A 13,918-nucleotide genomic window follows, 5' to 3' on the forward strand; every position below is an offset into this window, starting at 1 on the left:
CACATTAAATTCAGTTGCAGTCAATAAACCCACCCAGCATGTACAGAAGTAAGACTTATAATAATAAAATCTTAAGTACAAATCATTTAAAACACTGTACGTTTACGGCTAGTATATTAGTATACCACCAGGCTATCCTAATTCCTTTGTGATACTGTGGCTCTGGAAGTTACCTTAGTATAGTGAATCTCCTTACATACATCATGGAGGTCTGTTATTATTCCTGCTTGCCAGTTCTTGTACCATCATATACCACTGCTTCAGGCGTAATCTTAGAACATGGCTATTCCAATTGGTCTTCCAGTAATTTGGTTGGGCTTCATTTGTCGATTCTTTTCCTATCACCTGGACACTCTCTAAGTAGCTATGCGCTCTTTAAATCCCAATTAATTGACTGATATCCCATGCCTGAGCCACTTTTATATCAGCATTCCCTATTCTGCATATATTGTTTTTTAACGTTTTCATTGTTTTTTTCGAGTTGACAAACTGAAAAAGGCAAATCAGCAATACGGACACGTTCAAGGCCATAAATACCTTTCTACCAGCATCAATAATATATTACAATAACAGGTACAGGAACAATATTTTCAGCAACCACTACCAGCACTTATCACAGTACACCCTTACCTAACCTCGTCTGCAGTACTCCACCCTACTTGTTAAGCTTCCTTTGTTGGTCTGCTACTGATCCAAACAACATTTCTGGAGAGAACCTTGCGCCTAGTACACAGTTTGTTCCACTTTCATACATGAATCTATGCTTATGATTCATTGCTCCACCAGTGGGGAGGAGCTACTCCCTCAAAGTCTGACTGTGTCTCTTTTTGCCACCATCAACACAACGTTACAGAATATTAGTGTATATCTGGATAACACGGGGTCTCCCCAGCTCCCCATAATTCCTAGGTGCGGGTTAAGATCTATTTTTCCCACCTAAGCTTTAAAACCTGCCAGTCCACTTCTGCTCAAAATTGCTAGCCCTGTGGCTAGATCCACAGTGTGTGAAATAATGTACCTGCCTAGTTACAACCTCTAAGGCATCTATCATTTGTCTGTCCTCAATTTGAACAGAAAGAATACGCATAGGGTAATATTTTGAGTTGTATTAGTCTAGATAGTGCTCTGACTGCATCTTCCCCAGGGTTTTTATTCACCTGCCTCCAGCCTACCGCCTCTAGGATGACAAGATCCAAATTCCATCTGTTTTTTAGGCTATCCAGAGGGTTCTATTATTTAAGAGTGTCTTGTATACTTGCGAGATGGCGTGTTTGTGTAATCATGCCACCAGCACTCTGTATACCAAAGGTGACCTGTCTGCAATATTCTGAGTTGTTCACTGCATTTAGTCAGCACATGTTCTACCTGCAGATATCTAAAATACTGGCTATCTGTGATTTAAAACCTTTTTTGGAGCTCCTCACATGTTAGCATTTCTTGTGCTCCCTATATGTCCCCAATTTGGAGTTTTCTTGATGGCTATCGTCAACAACAAAGTCTTACCTGCCGCCGACGATGGGGTCGTAGTCGTCTACGAGGATAATGACGACGATGCCGTCAACGTAGAAACAGTCGTCGTCGACGTAGATACATGTGAAGCAGTTGACACAGCTTTTCTCGACGATGAAGAGGTAGTCGAGGATGCCGTCGTCGACGGTGTCAAAACAGGCTTTTTGAGGTTGTGAAATTCCTGAGAGGAAACCTTAACAGAAGTTGCCTTAGAGAGAACCTCTGAAGACTTCTTATATGTCTACTTTTGAGGAGGAGCCGTAGGGCTAGGAGAAGCCACCCTTGGCTGAGCCGTCCGTCCCCATGTCCAGGGGGAAGCGGCCAGCCCCGGAATAGTGGGGGGTCCACAGATGAATGGGGAACTGAGGAGCCCCAGGAGGCGAAAATGCCGGGGAAAAACCATCGGCGAGCCACGGAAAGAAGGGTTCGAGGATTTAGGCCGTGGGGACGGCGAGGAGCCCTCCCTGAAAGATGCCGGTGAAAAGGCAACAATACGGCGCCCTGTCTCCGGGCAGGAACACACCAACAGATGGCCGACCTCTGGAGAAGAAGGGACCTCAGGGGATGACTCTAGAACTCAACGCTGGCGCGGCTCTGTGGAGTCCGCCACCGGCGCCAGATCAACGTTAATCGGCGCTGGTGTGGGCACTCGTGGCGCTGGGCCGACTCCTGCCACCACGTGCTCTCCATGAGGGTGGGCGGGGTAGGCGCCAGAACTGCGATTGAGCGGCGCCGAAAAGGCGCCAGCTCGGCCTCAGACGGGGCAGCCGCCCGCACCGAGGACCGAGGGGGACTCGGGAAAGCTCCCCAGGTCCCTGCCTTCACTCGTGACGCCACCGGAGCCGGGGAGGAAGGCTCCTGGTGCCTCGCGGGCAGGCCTGGAGTCACTGCGTCGGTCTCCAGCGACCCCACAGGGAGCCCCGTAGGGATTTGCGGGGAGGCAGGGACGCCAGGCGGCAAAGAGGGGAGCCCCGAAGGACCGCACCTCAAAGGCACCACTCTCCTATGGCCTGGAGCCGGAATGGCGGGTAGGAAGGCGACAGGCGGGGGCGCATGTCCTGGGGGGAGAAGGCGCTCACCGCGAAAAGAGGACAAGGCCTCGGAGACAAAGGAGAGGACCTACCAGCGGGTGAGCCATGCCCTTGGGGCCGCGGCAAAAGACGATGTTGCAGACGAAACCAGCGGTTCTTTGCTTCTGAGGTAGGGGACGGACGCTGGTATGACACAGACCTGGACAAGTGCGCCAACAACAACTTCATCTGGCGCTCCCGCCGTGACAGAGGCTTAAGGTGCTGGCAGGAGTCACAGCTCTCAGAGTTGTGGTGCTCACCCAGGCACCACATACAGTATTGGGTGAGGGTCGGTCGCCGACATGGGACGCGCACAGGAGGTACACGTCTGGAAGCCCGAAGGTATTCTCACACTGTTCCACTTAACGCCAAAGAATGTAAAAGAATAGAAGGCCCGAAAACAGGCCAGGACACAATCCGGATCCGCGTTGCGCGCGGAAAAGAGAAAAAAACGGACATAGGCGCGCTGGGGTGGGAATTATGAATCCTCGCTGATGTCATGGACGCGGACGACGTCAGGGCGGAGTCATGTGGTGCCACCCCCCCGGCGCACAGGAATGCTGTGGCAAAAAGTTTTCCGGATCCGGTCTCACGCCTGGGGATAAGTCTACGTTAAGGAATCTGAGGCTAGTAGTCTCTATCAGATAGCTATATCAGAACACAGTATGTGGACCTTATCCAAGTACTTGGCAATTTTGTATTACCATTAGCAGTAATATTTAAATGTGGCTAAGCTCAATAAGTTACTTGCCTTCTGTAACAATTTTCTGGTAAAGCCTCCCAGGCATCAGACTGGATCCAGAAAACCTTGAGCAAACCTCCGCACACCTGTACGTGGTGTTGATCTGCTCCACGTTGGCATCGTCCACATCGGAAGTGAGGTTGTGGCGCCCATATAGGTGCCACCCCAGCACGCTGATGTCCGTTTGTATGATGATTACTTATGCAGCAAAAATGCAGGGCCACGTAAAAACCTATGTCTGACAAGTGTACTGTGTCTAATATGATCTTTAGAGTAAAGAGCCCAGCTTTCAGAACAGGGAGGATGGGAGGGTCGGCGACGAATCAGCGGTTAGATGGAGTGTTCCCAGCAAAAGCATTACCGAAGATAAGTAACTTGCTCTTCTGATAGAGACTTTAATCATAGATTGCTCTAACCTTACGCAAGATCCCACCCAAAAGGTGCATCTACAAATTAGCTAAACCAAAATGTCCTGGTGGACCGAGTTGGCGAAATGCCTTTCTCAACAGATTTCACCATACAAAGAGTAGTGTCTCATGACCGTATAATGGACGTCCATGTGGCTGCTTGCCAGATGTCCAGGACAAGTACCCTGCATGCTAATGCAGGAGCAGCAGCTTTGACCCAGGTGGAATTGCTGAACACTAAAAGGGAGACCCAAGGAGCTATATGAAGGTCCAGTGTCCATGCTCCCAAACCAATATCTCAACAACAAAGAGGACACTGTACCTAGACGTAAGATGCAAAAAGTCATCTGAAACGTCAGGGTGCAAAAAGTCACCCATTCAGTCTAAAGTAAAGGAAAAAGAGGTAGAAGAGAGGAAGAAAAGACTAGGTGCGAAAAGAGACAATATTGTCCATAGTAGCCCTCACACACCCATAGGATGTCATGCTCCATCATCGGGCCATTTTGCTCCACGTAGGGCCGGCGCTGCAATTCCCTACGGGCCTCATACAGGGACACTTTGGCGGAGATCTTTTAGGACAGCCGGATGGTGCATGCGGGTGTGCGGGGTATAGTTGATAGAGGGAAAGTACGTGCCAAGTGAAAGTAGGAATAGTAAAAAGATACATATGCAACAGTTTGTCATATAGGTGTACCTATAGCTGTGATGGCTTGTTTTTGTAGGCATGTTAACCCCAAAGTATCATAGGTCGACATGTTTCACGCCTTAATCGCCAAGGTGGTCGTTGGCGTTTCGTCAGGACCAAAACGCTTAAAGCAAAATGTGCACGTGAAATGTGTTAAAACCCTCTTGATTTGGCATGACGGGCAAAAAGATTATATACCTTGAAGCAGGCTATATCTTCAATAAGTGTCCCGCTTCTGTACAACACCTAGAAAAGAAGACAGACACAGATATATATGTATATATTTATATGTGCACCAGTAACTACTTGATGCCATACAGTGTGCCACCTTAGCGTGCACATTATCAACACAAAAAAGATAAAACAGGAACTAAGCACGCAAGATACCACAAACACAGTTTGTATAGAATAAAGTAAGAGCGCCCTATACTAAGGACAAAGTCTTAACGACTCGTTAGTAGAATGGCCTGTTGGGGTCCTAAATGTCAAATGCAAGTAAAATTGTCCCCTAGAACACATAGTAGTAACAATATTCAGGGACCAGAAAGAATGCTCGTTATTTGTGGGACCAAATTGAGTGCTCGCCATACTGAAATGATGGTATGCTCACCTCGTTCTTGAGGAGTGACCCTGCTGGCAAGGACAATGTGCGCCCACACCGAACCGAAGTTACGATCACTGAGCAAAAAAAGGGGGGAAGAGAGGCGAAAGTAAGCAGCTGAGTGGAACCTGTAACTCGCGCCGGAATAGTCCTAGAGTTACAGGACACAGAAATCCTCCAGGGGGCCTAATAAACACTTACGTTTTTGAGGGTGCTTCCAAGGGAGCACCTGCACGTTCCGAGGCCAGTGAAGAATATGCCCGGAACTCGGTGCACCCAGTTGAGAGCACGTATGGAACAGGAAGCTATCCACCTAGCCCAGGGACCAACACAGTGTCTCCCGGCTTTTTGCTCCTGTGATACTAACACTCTGCGCATGTGCGGAGAATTAGTTATACGCTTTGTGCGCCTGCGCACCTAACTCGTGCCTCTCGCGCAGACGCCGATCTTGCAGTCACAGGAAGCTTTCTGGCAATATGCCGCGTTCTGGGTGCATTCCTGCTCTATTTAACAAACACCGAGTTCCGGGCATATTCTTCACTGGCCTCGGAACGTGCAGGTGCTCGCTTGGAAGCACCCTCAAAAACGTAAGACTTTGTCCTTAGTATAGGGCGCTCGTACTTTATTCTATACAAACTGTGTTTGTGGTATCTTGCGTGCTTAGTTCCTGTTTTATCTTTTTTGTGTTGATAATGTGCACGCTAAGGTGGCACACTGTATGGCACCAAGTAGTTACTGGTGCACATATAAATATATACATATATATCGGTGTCTGTCTTCTTTTCTAGGTGTTGTACAGAAGCGGGACACTTATCGAAGATATAGCCTGCTTCAAGGTATATAATCTTTTTGCCCGCCATGCCAAATCAAGAGGGTTTTAACACATTTCACGTGCACATGTTGCTTTAAGCATTTTGGTCCTGACGAAACGCCAACGACCACCTTGGCGATTAAGGCGTGAAACATGACGACATATGATACTTTGGGGTTAACATGCCTACAAAAACAAGCCATCACTGCTATAGGTACACCTATATGACAAACTGTTGCATATGTACCTTTTTACTATTCCTACTTTCACTTGGCACGCACTTTCCCTCTATCAACTATACCCCGCACACACCATCCGGCTGTCCTAAAAGATCTCCGCCAAAGTGTCCCTGTATGGGGCCCGTAGGGAATTGCAGCGCCGGCCCTACGTGGAGCAAAATGGCCCGATGATGAAGCATGACATCCTATGGGTGTGTGAGGGCTACTATGGAAAATATTGTCTCCTTTCACACCTTGTCTTTTCTTCCTCTCTTGTACCTCTTTTTCCTTTACTTTAGACTGAATGGGTGACTTTTTGCACCCTGACGTTCCAGGTGGAATTGGCCCTCACGCCTTCAGGAGGTTGCTTTTTAACTAATCTGTAGCAGATCTTGAAAAAGAGTATAAACCAGTGAGATATTGTTCAGTTCTGCACCCCCCCACCCCTTTTCGCTTCATGAACATAATGAAGAGATGATTGTCCACCCGATGATCTTTGGTGTGGCTGATGTAGGAAGAATTAAGATCTAAGTATCACAACACCAAAAAATATATATCTTTTGTAATCTGAATGCAGGACACTCGAGTATGGTGCCAGGAGATGAAGTATCTCCTCCTCAGAAGTTGAGGCGGAGCGAAAAATGTTGGTTGTGCGATATTATGGCTGACATAAAAGGGAATGACCCCCTTCGGCAGAAATATCGGAAGAACTAGTTTGCCTGGGTAAAGGCTAGAATATAGAGGGGTAACTGAAAGATCTTGAAGCTCGCTGACCCTTTTAGCTGACGTAACAGTCACCAAAAAGGCAGTCCTGAGTTGACAATTATGTAAGGGCTCAAATGGTGATCCCATGAGGGACATTAGGACCACATTAAGGTCCCACTGGGGAACTATGGAAGGGGTAGGACGAAACAAGTGCTGCAAACCCTTCAGAAAATTAGTCACAACAGACAACTTTAACAGTAAGGGCTGTTCCAGCAACTGCAAAAAAGCTGATATGGCGGAAATGTAACCTTTACCCATGCCAGGGTAAGGCCTCCCCAGGCTAAAGAGAAAACAAATTGTAACACCTCTGACAAGGTGGCTGAAAAAAGGTCAACATAGCAAGAGGAGTACCAAGCCACACATTTGTCCAAACAGAAGGCATATACAATCTTTGTGGAGGGGTGCCTGGCTGCCAAGATGACTTCACAGGTCTCAGGAGGCAGATCAAAGGCCTTTAACTGTTGCAGCTCAATCTCCTGAAGAGGGAATGTGGGTAGGTTCGGGTATAGAACCCTGCCCTGCTGCTGCATCAGAAGGACCTCCCGAAAGGGCAGCCTAATCAGAGGACAGATGTTTATGCTCAGGAGTTCGGGTAACCAAACTCCCTTTGCCCAGTCTGTAGCGATTAGGATGACTTGGACCTATTCGCTCCTGATCTTCATAAGAACTCTGGGCGTGAGCAGTATTAGCAGGAAGGTGTACAGAAGTTACGTTTTCAAGTCTGAACGGAATGGAGTCTCAGAGCAAAAATTGCTTTGTAAACTTCAATCCACAAGAGTGCTGACATTCTGCGTTCTCGGAGAAGAGATCGAGCCAAGGTTCTTGACATTCTTGGAAGACACCATGCACCATCTCTGGATGTAGATGTAATTTGTGATTCACAAACAGTCAGTGGCTGAGTACGTCCTCCTTGGCGTTAGTAGATTTCGCCAGGTTCGGGATTACCAGGAAGTTGTCCTGTCGCAACAGTCAGTACCAGAGATGAAGAGCCTCCAGGCACAGGGTCCACGACCCCACACCGTCCTGTTTGTTGCAAAGCCATATGGAGGCAGTGTTGTCTGTTAACACCTGAACCATCCTCCCTGTGATGGATGGAAGTAAGGCTTTAAATGGCAAGCAAATCGTCCTCAGCTCCAGAAGGTTGATGTGGAGCTGGGACTCTGCCGAAGACCAGAGTTCTGTGATCGCCATCTCTAACTGATGGCCCCCAACTCAAAAGTGATGTGTTAGTCAACACTGTCAGCTCTGGGTGGGAAAACAGAGAGAGGTGTGCCCCAGGGCCAGTCGCAGTTCGTTAGCCAACACTGCAGATTTTTTTTGCAGTCTCCATCGAAATCTTGACTAGGCTGGAGAGATTCCCCTGATAACAACAACCACTGGGACTTGAGGTCTCATTGCAGAGCCCGCATATGTCATCGGGCATACTTCACCAACAGGATGCAGGAGACTATCAGGCTTAGCATCCTCAGAGAAAGTATCACTGAAATTCAGGACAGAGGTTGAAACATCAAATCATAGCCTGAATGTCCTGGACTCACTGCTCCAGAGAGAATGCGTGTTACTGCACTGTTTCCAATGAAAGTCAGTGTCTGGGATGGAGACTGGCGTGACTTTGGTATGTTGATAGTGAACTCCAGTGAATCAGAAGGTTGCTGTAGTGTGAAGGTGGGTGACGACTGCCTGGGGGTGAGCCCGTCATCAGCAGCCAGTCCTAGAGGTGGGGAAGACGAGAACCCCTGACCTCTGAAGATGTGCTGCAACCACTGCAATCACTTTTATAAACACCTGAGGGCCACTGGTAAGGACGAAGGGGAGTACAGTAAACTGGAAATGCTTGTGGCCCACTGCGAACCACAGGTAATGCCTATGGGCTTGCAGAATGAGGATGTGAAAATAAGGTGCCTGCAAGTCCACCGCTACCATCCAGCCTCCAGCATCCAAGGCAGACAAGACCTGTGCCAAGGTGAGCATCTTGAATTTCTCTTTTTGAAGAAAGTCATTGAGAGGGCGCTGATCCTGTATAGGTCTAAGTCCTCCATCCTTTTTCGGCAACAGAAAGTCGAGGGAATCCTACTGGAAGGGCGTAACCCTTCTTCACAATTTGGAGCACCCACTTGTCGGAGGTTATGTTGTTCCATTGTGGCAGGTGGTGCCGTATCCTGCCACCAACAGGATGACTGTGCTGAGTGGAGGGCTCGCTAAAGTGGATTGGAGGCTGTGGCAGATGGATGGGCGGGAGGGACTGGACGGCACGCTAGGCATGATTCCTACACTTTTTGGAATCCGCAACCCAATCCATGAAAGGGCTCAGTAGTCAGCTGACCTCTGGTGGCAAGGGTGCCATGAAGTCATGCTCCTTATTACTGAAGCATGGTTAAAGGGTGGACAATTTTTCCATATGCTGAGGTTTTGTCTGCTTAGCACAGTCTTCAGAAGAGAACATCAATTGGTCCAATATACATTGTAAAATTGAAGGCATCGAGATTAGCCTTTCCATTAGTGTATACAATGGTTCAACAACATTCTGTACAATATTATGATTCGAAAAGGAGGCATCACAGGTAAATGTATCCCTCATATCTGCTCAGGGATGCCTCAAAGCTCTTATTTAGTGAGGAATTCTAAACACTAAGCACTCAAGCTTTAGGGCACATTGTCTACAGTGCTTTTAAAAAAAACTAATAACCTCTTTTCATGAGATCCGCAAATGGTTGTGGTTGACTTCGAATGAAGGCACAATTAAGAAAAAATATGTCAATCTGGATTTATTCAACCAACAACTTTGTTGTCTTAATTTCTGTAGAAAACTAAAATTGAAAGACAACTATTTTCAAAAAATAACATCATCTATGCACTATAATACAGTTGCTGTATTAAGGATACACAGCTTAAATTAATGTCTTCACCAAATGAGGAAATATTCAATTATCTTAAAACCACCAGGCAGATTAGTTATCACAAGAACATTGTCCATATTAAACTAGGTTTTTCTTCCTTTACCTTGACATCAGAAGTGTCCCTCTGGCAGTTTCGCCATGCCCTTGAAATAGATGAGAAAGTTCTATCTGCATGGTCAAACTTCCCACCTTGCAGATTCAGGAAGAAAGTAGTAAATGGCTCCTACAAAAACAACATATATGCAATAAAGGTATTACTGAGATTGCATGTATAAAATAATAAGTCAATCATTATGCATCTGATTTGGAAATGTAACAGCAAAATATTGTGATTTACTCAATTAGCAATTCAAGTCTCAACATGAGTATGTCTAACTTTCCACCCAGTACCTATCATTTGAGTAGAAAACAAAATTGTAAAAAAAACTGTCCTATTGCCCCAAGCAATTTATGCAGATATATTATTTTCAGCAGTTTCAATAAAAATCAACATTTGTTTTGTAAATATTGTTTCTGAAGTCATTCGTTAGAAGAGATTACTGCTGCTGTTTTGCTCTAGACTTTGATTAAACAGATAGTTACTAAATATGAACAAGATAGTTACTAAATATGAACAAGAAAGTATCACAAGAAAACGTTTTTGGGTAAACAGCAAAAACTAATATTGAATTAGCATTGGAACTATGTTAACATTAAACCTCAACTACACAACATTGTACAATTTTAAAAAGAACGCACAAGCCAGAGGTACAGATGGGTAGAATGAGTCCCCTGTTAAATTCAGAGGGGACACCCATCTCCCTTAGACCGATGCCTAAGGTGGCGCAGAGAGGTGTTACTTACTTTAGTGCAATGCCATATTCATGTTGGTACTTACAAATGTTGCTCTTTAGAACTATGAGGTATATAGATGTGATTTTTTTTGCCAATAATCGCAAACTAATCTGGGATTTCTGCCCAGATTTTCCATCGCAGTGTCTAATTCAGCCAGAGGATTCGATTACCTCTAAATTTACATCCAAGAACAATGCTATGTGCATAGTTGCCTTTGAGAGCTAAAACAGTACATTGCTGCAGGTCTGATTAGGTGGTAAAATACTGGGCATGTACTGGAGTTCTAGCACATATTACTTGGGGTATGTCTTGTTTCTGTGTGCACTTATTGCTTATAATGTATTAGAGAAGGCATGGTAAAATGATACACCAATTATTCTTTGCAAGGGACAGCGGTAGGCCGGGGAATCAGATGTATCTTGCTTTGGGAGCAGAGGGGCGGAAAAGAGCTACGGGACCCCAACCCTGGTGGCTGAGATCATTTGTCAGTGTTGTCCGGGGGTTTGTCCTATTGAGCTCAGTACATCCTTTCCTCACTTGACTCTCAGCGTAGCGAGATCAAGCAGCCAAAAGATTCTCATAGAGTTAGTGTGTGGAGCAAGAGCTCAGAATTCAAAGCTCAACCATTAGGCAGAATATTGTATTGCCGAGAGTTCAACTTTTAGATTAAAAGAAACTACTTAAATGGCACAGCTTAATGTAATACTACACAGCACAATTAGGGAATTCAGACAAAGGGCTGTTATCCCATTTGTGATGTTTAATGAGGTACTACATCTTTTCGGTACCATCAAACAGCTAACTGAGTTTCCTAGTGTCTACAATCCCTGATGAGTAACTCGGGAAAAGGTACTGATCTGTAAGAGACCGATATTAATTATGGATTCCTTACCTTAGAATTACCCCCAGGTTTCAGACTGGACCTTGAGAATTTTTCTTCAGCAGTACCCTTGCACGTCGGTAGGTGGCGTTGGTCGACTCCGCGTTAGTCGTTGGCGTCATGGTTGCCGGAATGACGTTGCAGTGTCTGCTTAGACGCCGCCCCTGCGCGCTGACTTCAGTTCTTTACATGACACTCCACACCAGAAGCGCAGAGCCCTGCAAGACACTGACCACTGGTGCACAAAACTAGGGCCCTGAAAGGAGGTCCCTTACAGTAGAAGTCAGTAAGCAGAACGGGGAGGATGGGTGGGGCGGTAAGGAATCCATAACAAATATAGGTCTTTTACAGATATATTGTTACCGAAGGTAAGTAACTTGTTCATCTGAAATAGACTATTACTTATGGATTCCTTACCTTAGAATAGATACCCCAGCAATACCAACCCCGGGGGTTGGTCTGTGAACCAAGATCACACAAGAAAGTCCTGGAGAACAGAACGGCCGAAAAAGCCATCTCTCCGGACTTTTCTGACCAGGCAGTAGTGTCAAGCAAACGTGTGCAGCGACGCCCCTGTAGCTGCCTGACAGATGTCCTGCAAGGGGACTCCCCGACCCAGGGCAGTAGTAGCCGCAGTGGCCCAAGTGGAATGGGCCCTCAGCCCAACAGGAGGCTCCTTCTTCGCAAAGGAGTAACAGACCTTGATGCACAACACGACCCACTGAGAGATCCGCTTGTGCACCACCTGTCCCTTCTTCACGCTCATGTAACCAACAAAGAGCTGGTCGTCCACCAGGAACTGGCGTGTGCGGTCTAAATAAAAGGAGAGCGCACGTTTTGGGTCCAGATGGTGGAGCCTCTCTTCCTTCTTCGAGGAATGCAGAGGTGGAAAGAAGGTGGGCAAGGTGATGGACTGTCCGAAATGAAAGGCTGTAACGACTTTGGGCAGGAAAGAAGGACGAGTTTTCAAGAAAACGTTGTCCGGATGGACAGAAAGGAAAGGAGGCTTAGAAGATAGAGCCTGGAGCTCACACACTCTCCTGGCAGAGGAAATGGCAACCAGGAATGCAGTCTTGAGAGTCAGAAGACGAAGAGGGCAATTGTGAAGTGGCTCGAAAGGAGCGCACATCAAATAGGTGAGAACCAGGTTCAAGTCCCACTGAGGCATCACGAAAGGAACAGGAGGAAACATGTGTGTGATACCATTCAAGAATCCATTTACAACAGGGGACTTGAAAAGAGAAGTCTGATCAGGAAGCCTCAAGAAGGCGGAAATGGCAGAGGTAGCCCTTAATAGTGCCCAGAGCAGAGCCCTGCTAGGCAAGAGACAGAAGGAAGAGAAGAACCTCTGAAAGGGGGACAGAGAGTGGATCCACAGCATTTGCTGTGCGCCATGCCACAAATTTGTTACACCTGCAGGCATATACCGATTTTGTGGAGGGACGCCTGGCTGCCAGAATCACATCACAGACTTCAGGAGGCAAGTCAAATGGTCTCAACTGCCGCCGCTCAATCTCAACGCATAGAGGTGGAGGTTGGACAGGTTCGGGTGAAGGACCGTCCCCTGCTGCTGCGACAGAAGTTCCTCCTGAAGAGGCAGACGAATCGGAGGATCGACGGACATACTGAGTAGCTCAGGATACCAGTATCTTCGTGCCAGTCCAGAGCCACAAGGATGACTTGGGCCCGGTCGCACCTGATCTTCAGCACTCTGGGCAGAAGTGGTATAGCCAGAAAGACGTAGTACAGTCCGCAGCTCCACTCGCGACGAAAAGCGTCTCCTAGCGAGCGCCGCCTTGTAAATTCCAGCATGCAGAACTGATGACATTGCACGTTCTCTTCGGTGGCGAATACATCTAACCAAGGCTCTCCCCACTGCTGAAAGAGGCCTTGACACATGTCCGAGTTCAGACGCCATTCGTGATCCATCATGCACCGACAGCGGAGTACGACTGCCCTGGCGTTCAGGGAACCTGCCAGGTGTTGAACCACTAGGGTGACACCCTGATGTTCCAGCCACTGCCAGAGGCGCAGAGCCTCCTGACAAAGGGTCCACGACCCCACTCCGCCCTGTTTGTTGCAGAACCACATGGCAGTGGTGTTGTCCGTGAACACCTGCACCATATTTCCCCAGACAGAGGGAAGGAATGCCTTCAGTGCAAGCTGGCTCGCCCGCAGCTCCAGAAGGTTGATGTGGAGCAGGGACTCCGCCGGAGACCAGAGGCATCTGATTTTGAGTCAGATGCTGCGGGGGGAGGTGTGGACTGACCTTGCCTGTGTCCCCCGGCACCGCCACGGCGGTTACCACATCGGCGACCGCGTTGAGGTTGGTTCTGCGGCCAGCTGGACGTGTGGGGGCGCCCCTTCCATGGCCACAAAAGGGGCAAAAGGTGGAAGTTTGCTGGCATTGGCTGAGGCCCAAGGACTTGGCCGTAGCCCTGGAGTCTTAGAAACGCTCCAGCGCACTGTCCGCCTTGTCACCAAAGAGGCGACGGCCAT

At 47.5% G+C, this 13,918-nt stretch overlaps 1 protein-coding gene across 1 annotated transcript in view; it reads right to left on the minus strand.

The window, feature by feature from the left end:
* LRBA (LPS responsive beige-like anchor protein) overlaps window positions 1-13,918 on the minus strand; it is a 2,444,222-nt gene that overhangs the window by 655,007 nt on the left and 1,775,297 nt on the right. The window contains exon 46 of the mRNA XM_086962285.1: window positions 9,809-9,928. Coding sequence (XP_086818411.1) covers window positions 9,809-9,928 — 120 coding nt within the window. The remainder of the gene's footprint in view (window positions 1-9,808; window positions 9,929-13,918) is intronic.

Source organism: Lissotriton vulgaris, chromosome 3_1 (genome assembly GCF_964263255.1).
Source record: "Lissotriton vulgaris chromosome 3_1, aLisVul1.2, whole genome shotgun sequence".
NCBI classification, from domain to species: Eukaryota; Metazoa; Chordata; class Amphibia; order Caudata; family Salamandridae; genus Lissotriton; species Lissotriton vulgaris.